We start from the raw sequence: 21,681 nt of genomic DNA, 5'->3' as shown, positions 1-21,681 counted from the left end.
TTGTATACCAGATACAATATTATTTAATTTTATTGCATGGAGACATCAATGGGTGGATATAAGAAATAGAATCGCTAAAATGTGCAAGCCTTTTTTATTGATGTGGATTAAACCGTAATTACATCGTCGCTTGGTTCAATCCTTAACGAATGAAGTATGCATCGACCCCCGGATTTGATTGTGAGCATTATGAAATGTGAAAATTCTCTTCGATGTGAAGCAGAAAGTCAAAAAAAGGCCTTGTGTTTGGTCGAACAGGAGAAAATGTGAAATAAGTGGACGAACAGAAGTCAGAACGAAAAACAAGAAGTCATGATCAAAGTAAGTATAATATCTATATTTTACATAGTCATTTTATTTTTAAATAAGATGATTTTATTTCTTTTTTGATTCACTTATTTTGTGTTTCCTAATGCCGGTGTTTTTAAGCTGATTTTCTTCTATAGATTTTTCTTTGTTTTTCTGATGCCCTGAAAATTAATGGAAAATTTGAGTCTACACAGGACTGTTTTTTTGCAAAAATCTGTGAAGGAAGTGATTGAGGCTGGAATTATTTGCACAATTTCTTTCTTTGAAAGTAAACTTTTTGAGAATATTCACAATGACAATGAAATTGGCCAAAAATTTAAGAATGTCCTAAAATGATTGTTGTCTTGTGGACTTTAAAAACCAAGCTGAAAATATCCTTCTATCACAACTTTCTTTGCGCACATTAACTTCAATCGTCTAATTTGTTCAAATTTTCTAAAAAGGCACACTATATAGTCCATAAAAAAAGGAAATGGAAAATAGTAAACAAGAAAAACCTAGAAAAAATTATTTTTTTGACGGATGTAATAAGTGTGTTACAACAAAATTATTTGAAGATTTTCAATGCTTTAATGCTTTCTTTGTAGACACCCTCTGACGACAAGAGAGACTATCTTACAGAAATTTTTTTGGCTATTTGCAAATTTTGGTGTAATTAAGCGGGTTTAATTTTTGGCGATTTGGTAAAATGTCTAAATTTGGCGTGATTTGATTTTGGCGGAGGAACGACCAAGCTTTGTTGATTATTTGAGCTAAAAAGGAGGAAAAAAGGTGTTTTTAAAAGAAATGTAACCTAAAATGAAATAAAAAAGCTTGGTGTGAATTTAATTTTGAATGTGAATGACCTATAAAGCTAAGTTTGACTGAAAGAAATTTTGGCAAATGTGGTGATTTTTTAGACAATTTTCCAAATTTGCAAAAATTCCTTCTCAGAAAGGTAGTTTTTCAATTTCAGTCGTTTTGCTTGGCAGGCCTTCTTTGACTCGGGAGGCCCGGGACTAGTATCTCATTTTTCTTAGATTTTTTTCTTAGATTTTTCTTAGTTTGTATGAAAACCATGCGGGCCGCAACTTATGTAGAAAACGATTTGCTTCAAATTCTACATAGGAGATTCACTTCTATCATTCGGCTTTACTTCATTTTTCCCTCCTCACTCTAAATGCGGTCCGTTTTGTTTCTGGGAAATCTAATAAAGGGTATCATGTCATGGCCTGGCTATTAGGTAGTACTGTAAAATTCACCTTTTGATTAAAAGGAGAAAAAAATTCACCTTTTGTGTTAAAAGGATCATTAAAAGGAACGGAGAAATTTTGAAAAAGAGAATAAAACCGATTTCAAAGCCATCGTACATATTTTTTATCTTTTTATTATTCCAGGTCGTGGTATATGTGAAGAATGGACTATCAAGGACTGGAAAGAATTTTAAAGATTTGATAAACAACAAAAGCGACCAAAAAATTCTACCGTGGTATATCCAATGGCTGTTTTTGCCTACAGGTATATAAAAATTAAAAATATTGCTGGCAGGTGGACGTGATCATGGGTCTAACCTTGATGCCTGATTTTCTTAAAAGTATTTTCTCCGTATAATCTCATGGTTGATTGAAATTCGATTGACGTTTTTGCTTAAGTTAATTTGTAATTTCCCGCGAACTTGTAATTTCCCTCCTAGATTTTGTAATTTCCGGCAAAAGTGAAATTTTCATCGTTTGGAAACTCATCACCTTTTTCGACTTTCTTACTAACTTCGAAGGCTTAAGTAAATGGAATACTATCCAATTAAGACTCGATTCGCGTTTCTATGAATTTTTTACCTGTTTTTAAATTTTCAGATTGATTTCCAGTGTTAAATTGACGTCTTTCAGAATTGTTAGAATTTCAATCCAAACCATGAGATTAACCAGGAATCCCACTGCTTGTTTTCGTGAAATTCTGGATAAATTTCCCGAGGTCAAATTTTGAAAATTTCAAAATTTGACCTCGGGAAATTTATCCCGAAATTCCCTTATAACCATGAGATTATTACTAGTACAAAACCCCAAAATGTGTCAAAGTTTCCCTTATTTTTTTACTGATGAAAAATTCCTCTACATTTATGTGCGAGAGAAGAAATGTTGCAAATGTTAGTAAAAGTTATTTAAAAAAAATATGAGTGTTTTGAAATCTAACCAATCAGACAGCACTAAAATGTTGCAAAATGTCAACAACAGCAAACCGTACAACTTTTCTTGTAAACAATGATTCGAATGTTTGAAAACGAACCAATCAGAAGAAAAAAAAGTCGGAATGGTGTGATTAAAATTTTTTGGGAGTGAAGAAAATTTTCTCCAACTCGATTTTTTCCCTAATCAATTTTAGCGTGGTGATGGGACGTAAAACACAAAGGGAAAGCGAAAGTCGAAAAGTGGTTTTAATTAATATGATTTAGAAAATTGATCCTGCGTATTGTCGCATGTCGTTCACTACTCATAACTCTAAGGAGGGCAGAAATGTTCAAGCGTAGAAATTTTCGCGCTCTTTTGATATCTTTTTGGGAAGGTTTCTGCCAGGCAAGAAATTGAGCCAAGAAGACAAGAAAATGAAAATTCATAAAAAGTAAAAAGCGAGGCGTTATTGATCAAGATTGTTCGGGCAAATGCAGCCAGATTTCAGAAAAAGAAAAGCTTTTAGGAAACAAAAAAAATGTCTTTGATATTTGCGATAAGGCGAAAAGAAGTAAGCGATGGAAAATGTTTCGTTTATTATTTTTTACTTCGTCGTAAAAAAGAACAATAAATTTTTGATTCCAGACATACTGTATGTCCTTTTTGACAGACTTTTCGCAAAAAATATTTTTATCTTGTTCTTTATTTTTCTTTATTTTAAGGTCCGAAAGCTAAGAGAGAAGTCATCTTCGAAAAATATCGGACGAAATACACCTTACCCGGAAACAATAATTGATGATGGACGTATTCTTCAATATAGAGTTAACACTCAGTTTACAATGATAAAATGACTGTTTGATCATTAATGTAATAAAGATAGATGGAGAGCCAATGCCTTTTGATCTATTCTGATCTATCATCGGAAGGAAACAGCTGTTTGGTTGCTTTGATGATAATGTGATGGTGCAACTCTCAATGTTAACAAAATGCCAGCTCAAAATGTATTCTTATGAAATTATTATACTATTTTAGTCTTACATCTTACATCAAACTATTTTGAAACTATATTTTTAAGAATCGAACCATGTATAGTTTGATTGATTGTTACCAAAATTATTTAGCAAAATTAATATTAAAATGTCTTAGACAAAATTCTGACGGTAACGATATTTTTAATATCACTCCATCGTAGTGTTTTTATAAATCTCCCTCGCCTAGATATGGCTCGAATCACACATTAATAAATCCCGAACGGCTAGATGTCGTGCTTTAAGCCATTGCAGGCAAAAAAATTTAAGATCGTAAGAAATATAATTTCTATTGTTTTCGAATATCCGTGAAGCTACTGATTGGTCGAGCGCTGAAATTGTATTACAATGTCACGTGACCTAATTAGGATCTCCTACCAACCTCAAAACGGTGAAATTGCATATTTTAGTCACGTGACTTTGGTAGGAAATCCTTCCAAACCTAGGCTTCACTTTTCGATAAAATCTAGCCCTTCGGGCTTTACAGATATCTGTGGCTTTGATACAAAGTACTCAATTCCTTAACGGTTAAAATTTGACTAAATCTTTGGCAAGTGACGATTTTTTTTTACCGACGAATCTTTTTAGATCGTCATTTCCCACTATTCGCTCATTCGTCGTTATTATCTCCTTGATTAAATTATGTGGAAAATTGTACTCTTTTATTTCATTGGTCATTGGGGTTTCCGCAGACCTCGGTTGAGGAGGACTTATTCAGACCCACCCTCTTTGAATCAAGTCATAGTGATTTTGTTGAATACATTTTTGAGGGGTGAATCAGTGCGAAAAAAAGTTTTGCGATTTTTGGGATTTTCCAAAACTTCTTTTCACCGTAAAAACCTCACTTTTTACAGTTATTTTTTCTTACAAGAAATTTTCTACTTTTTCTTTATTTTTGGCACGCGCTGTAAGCGTTCGCTTTGATGTACTTAATTTTCTTATTATTTGATTGACTTTTGTGACTTATTTTTATTGGCTAATTTTTCACTTATAACGGCCTCGTGTTTAGAAGGTCGCTCTCTTATTTCAGTATTTTATAGAAGATACATCAGGTGCATCATGAAATTCATTGAATTTATTGTTTGAAGTTACTATCCTGATTTTCCTGAAAGGAATAGCATAAATTTCCGTTTTTACATCAACCTTTGTTCATGTATTGTTTAAAGTATCCGAAATTTCTAGCCGAAAAAAATAAATTTCATAATTTTTTTATCGCCGATTTCAACTGGAAAGCGAATGGGAAATCTAATTTTTGTTTGAAACATCCCTTAAATCACAGAAAAAATCGTCTCGACTGAGAAACGTTCATAAAGTTTCATTTGTCAAGGAGGAAAGCATTAAATTCTCTTTACAGACACAAAGAATAAATTTCGAAAATCCTTACTCGGATATCAAGCTATTAATAATAGAATTTAAAATTTGAAAACCTCACTTGCCCTAAAGCGTCTGAAATATCGGAAATAAGTTTGCCCTTCATATCACACCAGGTTTAGCACCCCAGTTTATCCCTACGAGTGATGTAATAGTGAGTTCTCAACGTGTCACTGAAATAGGGGTTAATTGAAATATACATTTAATCGAAAGAGGTAAATTATCTAACGGTGTTCGATATTCGATAGTAAAATTATTGATAGCTTTGATCGATAACTGTAGATTCTTCATCGATAGACTGGTTTGTATCGATAAGGAAGTTCTATTTGATAATTCCATCGCGATTTAGGATAAAGCTATAATAATTTTAGGGGCGATGAAGGCTCTAGACATCAGAACACGTCATTTGTATAAAAAGATTAATGATAACATTATGTAGTCTTCTAGAAGATAAGAACACATTTCTAATAGATTGCTTCGCCGGCTGCTTCGTCATACGGCTATGGGATTGTTGAATCACGGCTTTTGCGTGTTTGATGACATATTGTAATGTCTTCTTTCGAGAAGAGAAAACGTTGCAAGCTTTTCAATCATTTAATTTCACAAATTTTAAAGTAAAAAGAAAAGAGACCTGATATCTTATTTAGCTTCTTTGCAAATTTTGGTCTCAGTGCACTGGTAAGAACGCTTTAGCCAGTGAATCAAATGAAGAAGCAGGCAGAGTACTTTTACTGAAATCTTTTTATGCTGTCTTGTCCTATATGAGGCTCCCCAGCGGTTGGTGTGATGGCGTGATAGAGGGTTTTTCGTGGCGTGATGGCGTGAAATTTTGAAAAAAAATGAAAATGAAGTGCCGGCGTGATCGTGAAATCGAGTTTTTTTAGGCGTGATGGTGTGAAATTTGCAGTTCAGCGTGATCGTGAAAATTATATTTATTACTTGAATCGTAATTCCATGTTCATTTTAGCCAGTTTAGAGGGTTTAAATTTCAAAATTTTCTTGGTCGGCCCCAACTATGGTGGGGCCTCTTATAGATCTCATTTTATATCATAAAAATTAAATTTCAAATCGCTTTGACAACTAGTTCAGATTTTATGGTCATTATTTTGGATTTTGGCGGTTGGGCGAATACCGCTGAAAAACAACCGCTGTGGCTGACATGAGGAAATGAGGAATTCTTTAATTTTTTTTTGAATTAATTTGTAAGCAAGTCCAGAAGTTTCAAAAGTTTTAGTCAAATATTTCAAATGCAATGGAAAAAATTCTAGGCAAAAAAATAGGGTCAAAGTGTAATTTCAACCCTTCGAAAACGCTACACATTCTTGCAAAGTAAAAACGAAAGATCGAGAAACACTTTTCTTAGAGCATGGGAAATTTCTATTATGTGTTTGACTGTATTGGAATGTCTTCTTTTTCGTTGAAATGTTGCAAAAAAGGAATAAAAAAGTTTCTCGGTAGCGGCGTATTTTATCTTTATAAATGACACTGCATTGTCTTCTATTTCTCCGTAGAGAGCAGAACTGGGCTAAAGTATCGATGGCGATGGAATGAAATACGCAAATTTAAAGTCCTTTTTAAATAAAAGATAGATAATCAAACATTATCTGATTTTGGTCATTTAAACCACCATTGTTACCAACAATTCAAATGGGCTAGACAACCTTGGTTTGGCGTTGGCCGACCAAGTTCTAAAATTCAAAAACATAGAGACGGGGGTAACTCTCGGGCGGGAATTTTATACACGATACCCATGCTGAAGTCAGGGAAACTCCAGGGAATTAAAGCATGACCAAAACACTTGTTACAAAAATGCTAAAGTTACAAATAATTTTTAGTAAAAAGAAGCGAATAATGAGGAGAAAAAGATTTAGTCTACTTTCCTCACCAACTACAGTCAAACGACGATTGATTAATGTGAATAAATTAACGTGCATAGAAAGTTCCGTCGCTCACCATCATTCAATTCTCCCGGATCCCAACTTAAAGACATTTTTTACAGGCAAATCCAATATTCGGGTCAGGCGTGGAGGCCTCAGAAATTTTTGATTTTTGATTACACGTTTTTTTTTATTAGAACCTAGTTTATAAGAACATATAGGCTGAAATTCGTCGAAAAATTAAGAACATGCCCAGCCTCAGTTTGGAAAAAAATGACGAGAAACTACAATTTTTCCCTTCTTAAGCAGTTTTAACCGAATTTAGGGGTGGATCTTCAAAAGTCGAGAGTCGAATATTGTCCAAATTTAAGTGCTCTTTATTTTGTATCATATTGTCGATCTAGAGTAGTCTGAAAAATTAAGAACGCATTTAAGAACATTTTAGGCTGAAAATTGCTAAAAAAATTAGCACATCCAGGCTCAGCCAAATTTTAGGTGTTCTAATAAAAAAAAAACGTGTACTTTTACTTTTTTACCTTATCGAGGAAAAAATGTTGGAGTTTTATTTAGTCAGGGTTTTTTTTCGTCGGGGAGAAATTTCGTCAACTAGAGGCATTTTCGTCACTTTCCCCCGACCAAAATATTTCAAATTCGTCACTTTTCCGACCAAATTTACAATTTCATCACTTGCACCCGACTAAATTGTCCAAATGAAATGATTTCCTTCACTAGCTCGAAAATAGATCTTGTAATTTGACGTTTTAAGCAATAATTTGGGTTAATAATAATAAAGGCGTAAAATATTTGGATTTGAATTCTGCAATCAAGGTCATAATATTTGAGAAAAAAGGGAAATCCACCGGGAAGTTTTTGAACCACAATCGATTTGTAAGTGCTCTAAAGTAGGTTGGAAGGGTAGAGTTTTAACTCTGAGTTTTAACATGAGACTTAGGACCTTAGGATCTGAGGATCCAAAAGTTCAAAAATAGTCCAATAAGACTCAGAATATAGCCTGGAAGTCTGCCAACCCCCCCCCCAAATTGAAATATTCGATTAAATTAAAAAGATAGCCAAAAATCGACTTTCTCGCCAGAACTTTAAATCTTGAAAAACGTTAAAATAACCAAAATTCTCAATATATTATGACCTTAATTGTGGTTGTGTGAAAAAATGGAGTAAAAGTTTTGGTCGGGGATAAACAAATCTGGTAACAGTTTTGTCGGGTGATAAAATGTCCGGGATAAATTTCGTCGGGGAAAAGTTTCGACACCCACTCAAAATTTAATTTTTGTCACTTACCCCCGACATTCATTTCCCCGATAAGGTACTTCAAAGGCAACTGGAGTAAGTTTGGCTCTTTTCTCGGAAAAAAATGGTCAAGTTTTTTCGGAGGAAGGATGAATTAACATCAGACAGGATGCCCGGGGGTACTACCCTTGTCAACCAACGGGGGTGCTCCGCTGGGGTTCGAAAAATGAACCCTACGTGGGACTCGAAATTTGCGAAAAAAGTGACCCTGAATGGGACTGAAATTCCAAAATTTTCTCAAATTTTCTACTTTTTCCCCAAATTTTCCAAAAATAGGCACCCTACGAGAGACTGATTTATCTATTTTGGTGTTTTTGTGACCCTACCTGGGACTCCTGGACTTTAAAAAAGGTACCCTGACCAGCGGAGCATCCCCGTAACCCATCTTGCCCTAGTACCCCCCCCCCCTCCACCGGGGCAGGATGACACATCTCAGCTTGGGCACTTTTTCTCCGATTCTGACGATATAGTGACCACTGAGTCAATTTGGCTCTTTTCTCAGAAAAAAAAAGGAAAATCTTAATTTTTTCTTTTGCATTTTACTATTTTTTTAAAAAGTTATATTATTGATCTATCCTCAAAATTATGTTATAGTTTTTGAGTTTTGAGGTTTAACCCGAACTTTTGACTAGAAATTTGAAAGGCTGGCGAACACTTTCCCCGAAGAAGTTCTCATAATTGCTGAGTAGCTAAACTAGGCCGGCCCCGACCTTTTCGCCACGATAAGGTATTCTTTCTTATACTTTAAGGGCAGAAACTTTCGGGATACCCCTTTTCCTTTTGCGAAAGTTTGGCAAGAAAGGTAAGAAATTAAACCTAACGTCTTTGCTCTATTTACCTATGTTTATTATATCTTTATCTCCGCTTTTTTTGTTACCAAAAAAATGGTACATTTTAAAGACCTCGCGAAAGTTTTATCCTGGAAATATCTGCTAAAATCATAATTCGCGAAAGTTTCTGTCCGTAAAGTGCAGTATAAAGAAAAAAAACTTCTTTCTTTTTGGCACTTCTCTAACAAATGTATACAATGCTTTAAAACGACCAGTAAAGACCATAAACTTAGATAAACTAAGATAGTTACAAAGTATAAAATAACGAGTACTATTGTATAAATACACTTGAACACTGCATAAATAAAAGTGCAACCAATTTTCGAAAAGAAACTTGAGCTATAGAAAGTGTCTCATTTGGGTTTCTCCTTGACGGGGCTTTAATTCGGATTACAACTGGTTTGCCAATTAAAGAGAACAATAGAAATTCGGTAGCAGGTATATAGGTAGACTCTGTATCCTCTGGAGGCGCTGCAAGAAGGACATAATGTCTCATACCAAATCTTGACTAATTGAGATGATGCCAATCAAGTATCTCCTTGAGCGACTATTTTTGATGCTAATGTGTTTCGACGGTTGATGATATCAAAACATAAAAACGAACAGAGCAAGTGGAAAAGTTACTTAGGTCTTGATTGAGAAAATTTCGATTTATTTAAGGGACTATCCTGACCAAAACAGTGAAAATATGTACATATCCATTTATCTCTTTTGTTTACCAAATAACCCCAAATCTTTACAGCTACCTTCGACTATAAAATAACTGCCATGATATCTAAAAGAAAACTTTTCACACTGTTCTGTCCCAGTTTAAAACTGATATCTGCTGAGTAGAGTAAATGATCTCCCAAATTGACTTTCTTCGTCGAAGTGTCTTAACTTCAGCTCCAGCTCCTCTTAAAATCTAAAGAAAAAGAGTTAAGAAAGTTGAAGAGTCTTAAAAATTTCTATCGAAATCCAAAAGGGAATAGGAAATTTATTGTTTGCCGCTAAAAAATGCCAGGGGATATTTTTAGGTGCAATTTTTTCCATTCAATATCCAACGGGGTCAGGTCACAGTGCAATTTTCCAGTTGGGTCTGTGTGACATAGGGGTGTTCGAATAGAAAATATATGCCTCAAAATTAAAAATTAGGAGATAGAATTTCACATGCTTGACGACCTTGACAGAACCTCCATAGAGTAAAAAAAATGTCTCGTTAGAGTTTTGTTCTGATGTGATGTAAGAATAAAAAAATAAGAATCAAATGTTAATTCGAATTAAAGATACCGTAATACATTAAAATTCTATCATCGACAGCCATAGGGCGGTTTTTAACAGTTTATACATTAGACTAGAGTCTACTTCTGACTGAACATTGCTTTTTGACTATTTTTATAAAAAAAGCGTGTAAGTAAAATCTCGTTTTTAAATTAAATTGAAACAAATTTTTGACTCGCTTATTTCTATTAATACTTATTACTTTACTTAAGTTTTGTCTGAAAATGAGAGCCTTTAATATTCTTGTAATGTAGCCTAACATCCCTTCCTCTCAAAGCATAATTATTTTTTTAGGGTCTACGCTTTACTTTTGCTTTGATTATCTGTTATGTATTAACCAAAACCATAGCAACACTTCTGGATCAAAAGACGCCAAAAAAAAAAAAAAAAAAAAAAAAAACACGCTGACATAGTTTCAGGTAGGTAATACCTAGAGCTAGAGGGGTCGTCATGACTAATTCGATTCAGAAGCCTTCGTGAGTGAGGGTGGACGAACTAAAATCAGTCGCTTATAATAAGTGCCCTAATGAAAGTGCAAGCACGGAGTAAATTTTACATCGCATTAAACATCTTTATACCATTTGAAGCATTTTTTAATTGCTTTAAAAGATGTTGCCCGACTCAAATATTCTTCAATCGCCTCGAATATATTTCAATCACCTCGAACTTTTTTAAATCGCCTCGGACATTTTTCAATCGCATCGAACATCTTTTAATTGCATCGAACATTTCTTAATCGCCTCGAACATTTCTTAATCGCCTCAAACATTTCTTAATCGCCTCGAACATTTCTTAATTGCCTCGAACATTAGCTGATCGCCTCGAACATTTTTTAATCGCCTTAAACAATTCTTAATCGCCTTAAACATTTCTTAATCGCCTCGAACATTTCTTAATCGCTGTGAACATTTTTTAATCGCCTCGAACATTTCTCATTCGCCTCGAACAAATTTTTATCGCTTCGAACAATTTTTAGTCCCATGGAACATTTTTTAATCGCCTCAGGCATATTTTGCTCGCTTCGAGCATTTTAATCATAGTCTCGAATATTTTTTAATCGTTGCGATTGGTTTTTAATCGCAACGATTTAAATATGTTTGTTTCGAGCATTTGGATGCTTGTAACAGCCATTGAAGTGTTCATTACAAACATACGCATGTTCGCGTGTCCTTTTCGAACGTTTTCGTACTTTCTAGTGGCAGTGAGTGTCAATTGAACTGTTCGATTATCTAACCAATCAAACTTAATCAAACCCTATCGAACAATAGCTGTTCGATTACCGTAACCCAATCGAACACCTATCGAACTGAGAAAACTTTTGTAAAGTTTGATGACTGTTCCATAGACCTTTTTGCCTTTCCATCCACCGTATTGAATTGTATGCTAAAATTATGGTCGCCGAATTGCCGTGGCCAGACAATCTCAATCAAACGGAATTGACGATCGAACCAGTCGAACCAAATCGAACGCAATCGACCGATTGAAATTTGATTGTCGAACGCAATCAAATCTCAATGGAACGTCAAAATTCGATTGGTTCGATTGTTGTTCGACTGGTTCGATTGTTGTTGTTGTTGTCAGGAAACGTCCATAGTGTGCACCCCCCCCTAGAATAGTGGGGGGGGGGGGTTCCTGATTTGGGTCAAAAATTTTCAGGTGGGATTTGGGGTTTTCCAGGTTTTAGGTGGGAGAAACAAGTTAAGGTGGGAGTTAAAATTTCTTTAGGTGGGACTTTGGGTGTTTTGGAAAAAGTTAAAGTAAAATTTCTTATTTTCAGATTTTATGATTTTATGATATATTTTTTTTATATATTTCATAAATGTATATAATAGACATATTAATATATTTTGGATTTAACACAGGTTTAATTGCGGTTTAACTTTTATTTGATAAGCGCTATATACAGTATTTGAATGGCTGAGCAGAGTCTAATAGCCATGTGACGTCATGTTCAAAATGGCCATCACATCTCCCTGTTCAAGTCGACGCTCTAACTGAAAGCTGACAGGATGAAATATTTTACCTCCCTCCCTCCCTGCAGTTATGTTTGTAGGCGATCCTCACTTATTTATACTAATATTGTAGTTATCGGGTCAAATTTTCCCCAAAACTTCTTATTCGAGGATTAGCCATAATTTCATGCGAAACTTATATCTAACGACTCACACTTACTTCTAAGCCGTCTGACTACTTGATTGGTTTCTACCCCTAATGTAGGTCATAGGCAAATCGAAAGTTAAACATATGTAATATATTGCATTTTCATATTACGGTAAAGAAATTTTGTTTTGTTCCTCGAATTAGTATATTTTTTTTGTTTTTAGCTGGGATCTGCGAGTCTGGGCTGAAGGTGGGAATTTTAGGATCAGGTGGGACCTGGAACCCCCTTGCACACTATGACGTTGCCCGGTTCGAAAGCGTATTGTTGATCGGGCCATACTGCTTTCTAACCGTCAAAACAAAGATGGCAGCAAAAAATAGACAATCAGCTCCAGACGATCTCAATCGAACGCAATCGAACATCAATCGAACGCAATCAAATATCAATCGAATCTGAAAATTGCGGTAATATTTGATTGAGATTCAATTGCGTTCGACAATCGAATTTCAATCGGTCCATTGCGTTCTCGATTTGGTTCGACTGGTTCCATCGTCGATTCCGTTCAATTGAGATTGTCTGCCCGTGTAAAATTCCCTTAGAAAGTATGCGAAACATATGCAAAAAGGAAGTAGTAATATAAAACTTACATGCATAATTGGCATTATATTAAAGTAATCTTGTTGAAGAAAGATTAAAAATTTGCTTCTCTTGAAATCTAAAAATTTGAAACGGCAATTCTGCCACCATTTCACCGAACCTCCAAAGTCATTTGATTTGAGTTAAGGAACGGCGTATTTAAAAATACACGATTTCACTTTCAATTTTACAGTAAGTGAAAATACAGACCAGATATGCACAGTCCCATGTTTTGACCAATCGTCCCAAGTTAGAGCAGTCGACGGTACCCAAATCAAAACAACATTTTACACGCAAAGAATTTTTTAGTAGACCTTTTTACCGAGAACTGAAAATAATAAAAAGAACCCAGTTTCCTTTTGAATCTAATGTGACCGCCATACTGGCCGTCACGGCGTGCAGCCTCTTAGCGCCTAGAGCGTGTGTTTTTGATAAATAAGGAAGGGGAAACCAGGTTAAGTGTGCAAATTATTTTTATCACGTGAAGCGTAATAAAGTTGTGAAATTTTAATGATGGATGTTGTAAAATTTTAATGATGGATATGAGAAAGTGAAGAGAAAGTTTGCATGCGCTTCATATGTTGTGTAAAAATGTATATAATTTGGCTTCTTTTTTGATTGAAAGGATTGTAATGTTTACTGAACTTCTAGTTTGATGGATGAACTTGTTTGATAAGAATGATACCAAGAATAGACCTTTTTTCAAAGAGGACGTCCTGTTGAATAATTATGTAGTCCAGCCATAGAAACAACCCTTAAGAAAAAAATCTAAGTATGCCCAAGTATGTTCCAAGAATGCATTTAGGATGCAAATTTTTAGTATGCTTTGTCTCAAATGCATACTTAAATCCAAGAATGCAAAAAAAGCATACTTGAAATATTTGCGTACTTGAGGAATTGCATACTTGAAAATTTGCATCCTTGTTTTGATTGCATACTAAAATCAAGAATGCTTTTGAGACAAACCATACTTGCAAGTATGCATTAGATATGCATTCAAAAAAATGCATACTTGGTTAGTATGCATTCAATAAAATGCATACTTAATTTGATTGCATACTTGGTTAGTATGCATTCAATAAAATTGCATACTTGATTTAGTATGCATTCAATAATCAAATACAAGTATGCAAATTTTCGAAGTTTTAGTATGTGATGTTTTCCGATGTTCCAGAATAAAAAACACCATTCAGGTGATCAAAAAAAAGAACAACGATATTAATTTCACTGTAAGTTTCTTGAGATTCACGAATTAATAAAAAGAGAATGAAATCTCCTTAAAAAAATAATTACAGACCAAATGATAAGGCAAACGAATGGTAAACCGCGATCTCACGGGCGGACGGGTGGTTTCTGAGGCGGGCGGTGTTATTCTTCCGCTTCGTCATCCGCGTTCGACTTTTTGCTTGAAGCTGAAAGAGAAAAAATCCCGCGTATACTGCCAATGAAAATGCGCTACTGTTCGGCAAAATAAACATTGTGCATTAGACTTTTTATTGCGTTATGTAAAAGACCCTTTATAAAACATTCTGTAAAGTACACAAAATGGAACGATTGATCAAAACAAACAAACGTGATCTACTTCTTTCCCCAAGAAGCGAAGCCGTGAATCGAAGTCAGAAATTTCCAATTTTTAATAAAACTGCAGCAATCTACAAAAATCTCTTTTATCATCTACAATGAACTACTTACGTGGCTTTCGTGCAGTGTTACACTTGACATTGATGACTTTGGTAACATCAGTTTCTCTGCATCCTCCTGCTGAACCAAATGGCCACCTCCTTGTTGTATATGCTAAAATTGAGCAAAATCATGATAAATAATCATTCAGGTAAGTCTTTATTTTTATTAGTCCTCTGTCAACTTCTGAAAGTACAAAACCTATATGCTTACTTACCAGGAGAAGAAACTAAAATGAATTCTCAGCAAAATTACTATAAATGCTTTTGCTATGAAAAAGGAATATTTTAAGTGATTTGGTATGAAACTAGGAAGAATTGTTCATACTCAAACGTGTCATGGAAAATGTGATTGGACTTTCTTCAGAGAAAAATAACTCAACGAAAATGCAAGGTTTGTGCGGGCTATCAAACAAGGGAGCACGATACTTAAACTTTGGGCTGTTTTTTAGATTTAAACAACGTAGCAATAAAAAGCCACAAAATGAAATGTTCACAGCCTACACTAGCATCCTAAGGCCACAATCGCGAGTAACTTGTGTTCACGCTGCCCAGCTGACTGATAATTTTTCCTAATTTTCCAATTATTTTGAGTTGGAAACTTACATAATTGTTGAATTTTATCCAGTTTTATCCTTCCCTTCATCTGCCATATTTGGGCGGTTTAAGTTATAACCCGTTACCTCCCCCCTGTGGATGGATTTTCCATAGCAGTTTGCTTCTGAAAAAATTCACGATTTCCGTAGCATTTATTAAGATTTTTCATGAGAAAATCTTGGCTTTTCCAATATATGGCAAGAAATTTGATTTCTGCTTAAGTCATAGTTTGAAAGTCAATTTTTATATTTTTTTTTCACTGACCAACTGGCTCACTTTTTTTTTGCCTCAAACAATGCGAACACCAGTAATTTGTGATTGTGGCCCTAACTTTCAGTACACTATGTGCACCCCCCCCAGCGGTTTGCGTGATTGCGTGAATGGACATTTTCGGTTATGTCCAGACGGTGTCAATCGAACAACTTCGAACAAAAATCGCAATCGAACCAATCGAACGTAATCGAACGCGGTCGAATAATTGCGATTCGATTGTCGAACGTAATCGAATCTCAATCGAATGGCCGATTGCTGGGTAATATTCGATTGCGTTCGAGTAAGGTTAGATTGGTTCAATTGATTGTTGACTATGTTCGATTGGTTCAATCAATTGATTGTCAATTACATTGGATTAATCTTCGATATCGTTCGATTACTATTATGTACGATGAGTTTGATTGCGATTGAGCGCTTAAGTACCATACTAAAGCGAATAAAATCTAATACAATTGAATCAATCGAACGTAATCGAATACGATCGAACGTAATCGAAGCAATCGAACAGCAAATCCTGGGTAATATTCGATTGCGATTCGATTGCGTTCGACAATCGAATTTCAATTATTCGATTGCGTTCAATTGCATTCGATTGATTCGACGTTCGATTCGTTCGATTGACACCGTCTGGTTATGTGAATGCGTGAAAATTGAAAAAAAAATGTGAGAATTGAGAAAACTTGCGTGAACGTGAAAATGTACTTTTTCGTGAATGCGTGAATCTGGGCTATTTTGTTCGTGAATACATGAATTTTCCATTTTTTCTACCGATTATGTGCAGTTTTCCCGATTTTCCAATGTTTCCCTGATTTTTCCTAAAAGATTTTCCGATTGCGTGAAACTCGAAGAAAATTTGCGTGAATGTGTGAATTTCGAAAAATATTGCGTGATTGCGTGAATTGAGGATCCGCTGGGGGGGGGGCTCCTTTGTAATTGAAGTTATCAAAATTGCAAAATAAATTTTTGTTTTGAATATTAACAATGGTGATTAAAAATATATATTTTTTTCTTATGCGTTCAATGACAATTGAGAAAGCTAAGATTAAAAAAACAAATTGCCTTTTCCTTCCTAGGTGAGACAAAATTATTCATTGTCCTACAGGCCTGGCGAACACTGCTATTTCAAATTCAGCAAAGCTAGAGGATGAACTTAATGTCTAAATTAAATTTAATTCTCTTAAATTAAATTAAATTGGGACAATTAGTTAAATTTGACTTATCTTTTCTGTATCAGAAAATCAGCTTGAATAACCTTAAGGGAAGAAATTTTCGCGGAATTTAATTTCGCAAATCAGAGTTTCAAAATGGCAAATTTCGCGGAATTTAATTTCGCGAATGAGCCAATTTTAAAAGTTTCACGGAATTTAATTTCGCGATGGAGAAGAATTTATCAACTTAGATTAACTTTTAAGCATCACGGAGTTGTTTATATTTGTTTATATTTGATAAAAAATTCACGTTGTAATGCTTAAAAATCAATTGTGTCCATCTTTTTTGGTAATACCCGGTCAAAAACAACAAAATGAAAGAAGAAGAAAAAAATCGAATTTCGCGGAATTTAATTTCGCGGTTTAACAATTCTGGTGTGTTTCGCGGAATTTAGTTAAATTCCGCGAAAATTTCTTCCCTTAAGGTAGGATAAAGGTGACATAAAGGAATTATATTTTCAATTTTCAATTGTCATTGGTAGAGGAAAGTATTTTACTTACTTGATAATTCATTAATGATGAATGGATTTAATGCAGGTCTTACTCGTCCGGTCTTTTTATCTGCTAATCCTAAAGCTGAACTTCTAATAGATGAAAATTAAAAATGTTATTAAAGTTTGAGTTAAATTTTGCATTTGTCAACTAAGATCTCTAAATCCTTGGCTGTTGACAAGCCTGTTGCCCCAGGTTTTACTCTTTTTTTTCAATATGGGTTTGACTAGAGATAAACAAATGGCTGTTATTTATCTCCCTAAGATGACTCTACTTAAATAAATCAGAAAATAATGATCTGCATATGGGTAGGTTGGCAATCAATTTTTGAACAATTTAATGCAAATTATTTTTTTGACAAACATTATTTACCTCATGTAGAAACATCTAAGAAACATCAAAAATGATTAGGAAACCTTTCATTATTTTAGGTGACATTGTAGTTCAGTAGCCTTCTATGAATTAGATATATGGGTGACTCTTCCTAGTGATATTAAGTAAAAATTGTTGCTTACTTTTTAAGTTCGTCCTTTGTAAATTTTAAACCCAGGATTAAATTTACAAATTTGCGCCAAGATGCCATGTTATTTGTTTTCGCTCTAATTCTTGTCATCTCCATGTCCGTTAAAAAAATGTGTGGTGTGCAATCGCCCAGCTGTTTTAACTGAATGGAGAAAATTTTGAATCATTTGATTTTTTATGTTTTGTATCAAGTTTCAGATAGCAATTTATATCTTACAGGGGTGCTTGTCTGAAAGGTGTGAAAGACAAGTTTAATTAGTGTTTTATGGGAAGTGCCCTCAAAGAAATATTGGTTGTCGGACAAAATCATAATAAATGTATTTCTTAAAATCTAGGTTTAGACGGTTGAGATCTAAAAGATTTGAAATGAGGGTGACATTTGAGATTAGCGTTTAAAAGTAGCGAAAGTTTCTCACCCCGGTTGATGTATCATTAGATGAATTATTTGAAGTTAGGCTTGATTGGTTGGTTGCTGTCTGGCTTTCTATTGGTTTTGAATTTTGATTATGATTTGTGGCTATTTGGATGGGCTTGCATAAAGTGGATGGTGACTTTTTGATTGGCTTACTGACGACTGACGATGATGTTTGGATGGGCTTGCTGACGACTGACGATGATGTTCGGATGGGCTTGCTGACGACTGACGATGATGTTTGGGTGGGCTTGTTGACGACTGACAATGGTGTTTGGATGGGCTTGTTAACTTGGGATGTTGATGATGCTGTTTTGTTGGAGTTATTGATGGAGGAGGGTGTTGTCTTGGGTGTGGATGTTGTAGCTTTTAGCTTGGGTGTCAGGAAGTATGATTTTGTCTTTAGGGAGTTGTGTGATTGTGGTGAGATGCACCCCATACTCTAAAAAACATTTTTGATAGTACAGACTAGAAACATTATTTTCAATACCAAATAAAAAACTTTGTGAGGGAACATACTTAGTGCAAATATTTGAGGATCATGTGTAAGAAAAATCACAATTTGAATCATGATCCAAGTTTCTTCCTAATCAAATTTTTAGCTTTATGAAATTAAGGCGCGTCATTCTCACCTGTTGACTAGTTGACAATAATGGCTCGTCATTTGAGAAAGATTTTCCCAAGCTTTCATCGACAACCTAATGTAATATGAGATTTGCTATTAGGAATCTTGTTAAGTTTACAATGAATTGACTCAAAGTACTGAAAATAAAGTTTGAAACAGTTTAAAGTAATCTTTGAAAATTCAATTTTTAAGATAACAATTATAACACTCAATAAAAAACTCACTTTGTCTCCACCCACAAAGTGATTTAATTTCTCAACAGCTGAAACAATGTCAGGAACCAGCATGGTTTGAATTTGTCTCAATTGATTTTCTAAGAGAAGATAATCTTATTGTTACATTCTTAAAGGTGTTACTTATCGCTGATTTCCTAACCAGCCCTGAGATGTTTAAGCATTCGGATGATTAACTTTTGTTTTAGTTTTCATTGTTGCAATTTTAAAGTTCTACATAATTTTAACAATTAAGCAAATCAGAAAAAATGAATGGACATGATGCAACTTTTATTGAATAGCAATATCAAAAATTTTATTAAGTGATTAAAGTGGTGTAAACTGACCTTTTTCTTTCAGTTTTCTTTTGGTCTCCTCCAATTCAGCCATTACAGTTCTGCAATTGGTACAGGACACTTTAGCTATAAAATTTAAAGATTTGTTGTCATATGCTTATTCCCTTACTAATGATAATTTATTGTTACCTTATTAAAGAAGTTAAAGGTCTTTAAAAGTCGTTTCAAAACTAATTGTACATGAATCAAACAAAAACAGTTACAACAAACATATCAGTTTTAGTTTGGTTTTGAAGTGCTTAAAGATTGAAAAGGAATGCAGCTTGATTTGGTGTCAGTCGTCAGGAAAAGTCCAAATATCAAACAAAAACAACCCTATTTAGACAGTTGTAATATTATTATTTTTACAAGCCATGAAATAAGATTGTGTACCTTTTGGTTCCAGGCGCTGGTAGATTGGGGATTTCTCATTATCTGAAACTAATGAACAGGAAAGAGTTTTGGTTTTGTTAAGCTGCTATCAAAATAATATTTCAAACTGTTCATAGTGTATCTTAGAAATTGTTCAATTATCTATGCTTAATATTGGCAATGTACTTCTTCTCCCTCAGAGCATTATATATTTTGGATCCCTAATAGAACTTCCTTTAGCAATAACTGATATTTGGATTATTTCAACAATTTTGTACCATTTTATCATTACCTTTTTCAGAAAATACTGGACTTGGCAGTTTCAATGTGTTGGTGCGCTGATCACATAGTCTTTTGGTCGTCTTTGGAGTAAACCAGATCCCTTAAGGTAATGACATTGTTTATTTGATATCTTCCGAGTTATACTGCACAAATATTTTTTTTCGATAAGAACGAACTGTATGAGAAAAGACTTTGGTCATATATAAGGAAGTGGATTTTTAACATACGAGTTGCGAGTTGGTCCTACGAGTTGCGAGTTGCTATCAAATATGCGAGTTGCGAGTTACGAGTTGCTATTTTAACCAAATAAAAGTGTGAGTTGCAAGTTGAAAATTTCACGTTAAGACATCAAAATCACAAGTTGCAGATTAAAATCGCGAGTTGCAGATTAAAATCGCGAGTTGAAAAATCAATAGTGTGAGTTGCAAATTAAAATTGCGAGTTGAAAAATCAAAAGTGCGAGTTACAAATCTAGGAAAGACCTAAAAGAAGAATTTACCATTTTCCTCAGGTACTTCAGCTTGACATTTAGGTTTCAACACTGTATGGTTTTGTGTTGCTGTGTCAATTGTGTCGATTGTTTGGTTTTCTATTGACTGACTTCTGTTTGTTCTTTGAATGTTGAAATCTGCAAAAAATGTTATTATAACGATCTAGGTACTAGAATTTAAGTTTCTCCATTTTGAAGATAAGTAATAACAAATTAAAATAGAAAAAGTGGTGCAGTTCTTGAAACTTAAAGCAATGTGTCAGTATTAATTTTATATTCCATACATACACATTTTGTTACATTATCCAATGTGACATATCTCAAATATTGATTACCTAGAGAACTGTCCATATTTTGGGCTTTTTCTTGAATATCATCAATGTCCACGTATTCAGTCAACAACTTGTCGTTGATATTAAGATTGATTGCTGCATCTAAAAGAAGAAAGATGACAAATATTTAGTCATATTGGCCATATTGATTCAACATCAGTCAAAAAATTCTAGCTTGGTTCTTATTTCCATTTGCATTGTATAAAGAAAGTCACAGCCTTTTTTAGTCTTGGAATATTGCTATAATGGCTTTTACCTTTCGCAAGGATTTCCTGTGCAAGCAAATTTGATGTATTTGCCTTGGCCTTCTTTGATTGGTTTTCTTTCTCTAAAGAAATTAGGGTCATTCAACTACCTTAAAGGAAGAAATTTTGGCGGGAAGTTAATTTGGCGGTTGACCGAAAAAACTAAATTTGTCGGGAATTTTGGCGTTTGCTGAAAAATGTATCCTTAAGATGGCGTAAAAACAGCAAAAAATGTAAAAACACCTTAAAAGATTCTATTTTCAAAAAGTTTAATTTGGCGGGCATTTAATTTGGCAGATGGCAGAAAAACCAAATCCGCCAAATTAAGTTCCCGCCAAAATTTCTTCCTTTAAGGTAGTAATGAAACTGTTGGTAAAAATTGAAACTTAATAAAAAGTTGTCACTAATAACATCAAAATCATTCAAAGATGAAATAAATTTTGAAATGTATGCTAATATTTCACAATGAACTTTCACGGTCAACTAACCTTTTTGTTTTTTGTTTTTTGTTTCATCCTCTTTCTTTTTTTCCTTTGGAGTTTCTTAAATGGAAAAAGTTGAAAGCTCTGTTAGTGAATATTAGCTCAATGTTCTGCAGATTTCGGACTTTTTTCCTTTGCGAGCTTCATATCTTTTTTATTGTTTTAGGTATCATTCTGACAAACCTTTAGTGATTTCTGTTGGATTGGTCTTGCTTGACTCGGGATTGTCATCGTTTTGTTCTATGGTTAATGGAGTGAT

General features: G+C 34.2%; 1 protein-coding gene and 1 long non-coding RNA gene across 2 annotated transcripts; one reads left to right on the top strand and one right to left on the bottom strand.

Moving 5' to 3' along the window:
- Positions 1–40: 40 nt before the first annotated feature.
- LOC136817457 (uncharacterized) lies at positions 41–3,583 on the top strand. Its single transcript, XR_010848096.1, has 3 exons — positions 41–321; positions 1,686–1,806; positions 3,176–3,583. It is a non-coding gene; the product is annotated as an uncharacterized lncRNA (long non-coding RNA).
- Positions 3,584–14,086: 10,503 nt separating this feature from the next.
- On the bottom strand, positions 14,087–21,042 carry LOC136817452 (myb-like protein V). Its single transcript, XM_067073782.1, has 13 exons — positions 20,952–21,042; positions 20,699–20,797; positions 20,373–20,501; positions 19,884–19,973; positions 19,613–19,660; positions 19,232–19,306; positions 18,897–18,985; positions 18,680–18,745; positions 18,052–18,489; positions 17,629–17,777; positions 17,123–17,205; positions 14,557–14,658; positions 14,087–14,276 (listed from the first exon to the last, which is right to left on the bottom strand). Exons 1-13 carry the CDS (start codon positions 21,040–21,042, stop codon positions 14,233–14,235), a joined length of 1,503 nt encoding a protein of 500 aa, XP_066929883.1. The 3' UTR covers positions 14,087–14,232.
- Positions 21,043–21,681: the final 639 nt, after the last annotated feature.

Source organism: Clytia hemisphaerica, unplaced genomic scaffold (assembly GCF_902728285.1).
Source record: "Clytia hemisphaerica strain Z4C2 unplaced genomic scaffold, Clytia hemisphaerica genome assembly, whole genome shotgun sequence".
Lineage (NCBI taxonomy): Eukaryota > Metazoa > Cnidaria > Hydrozoa > Leptothecata > Clytiidae > Clytia > Clytia hemisphaerica.
The sequence above is the reverse complement of the archived record's forward strand: the minus strand, read 5'-3'. Positions and strand labels throughout refer to the sequence as shown.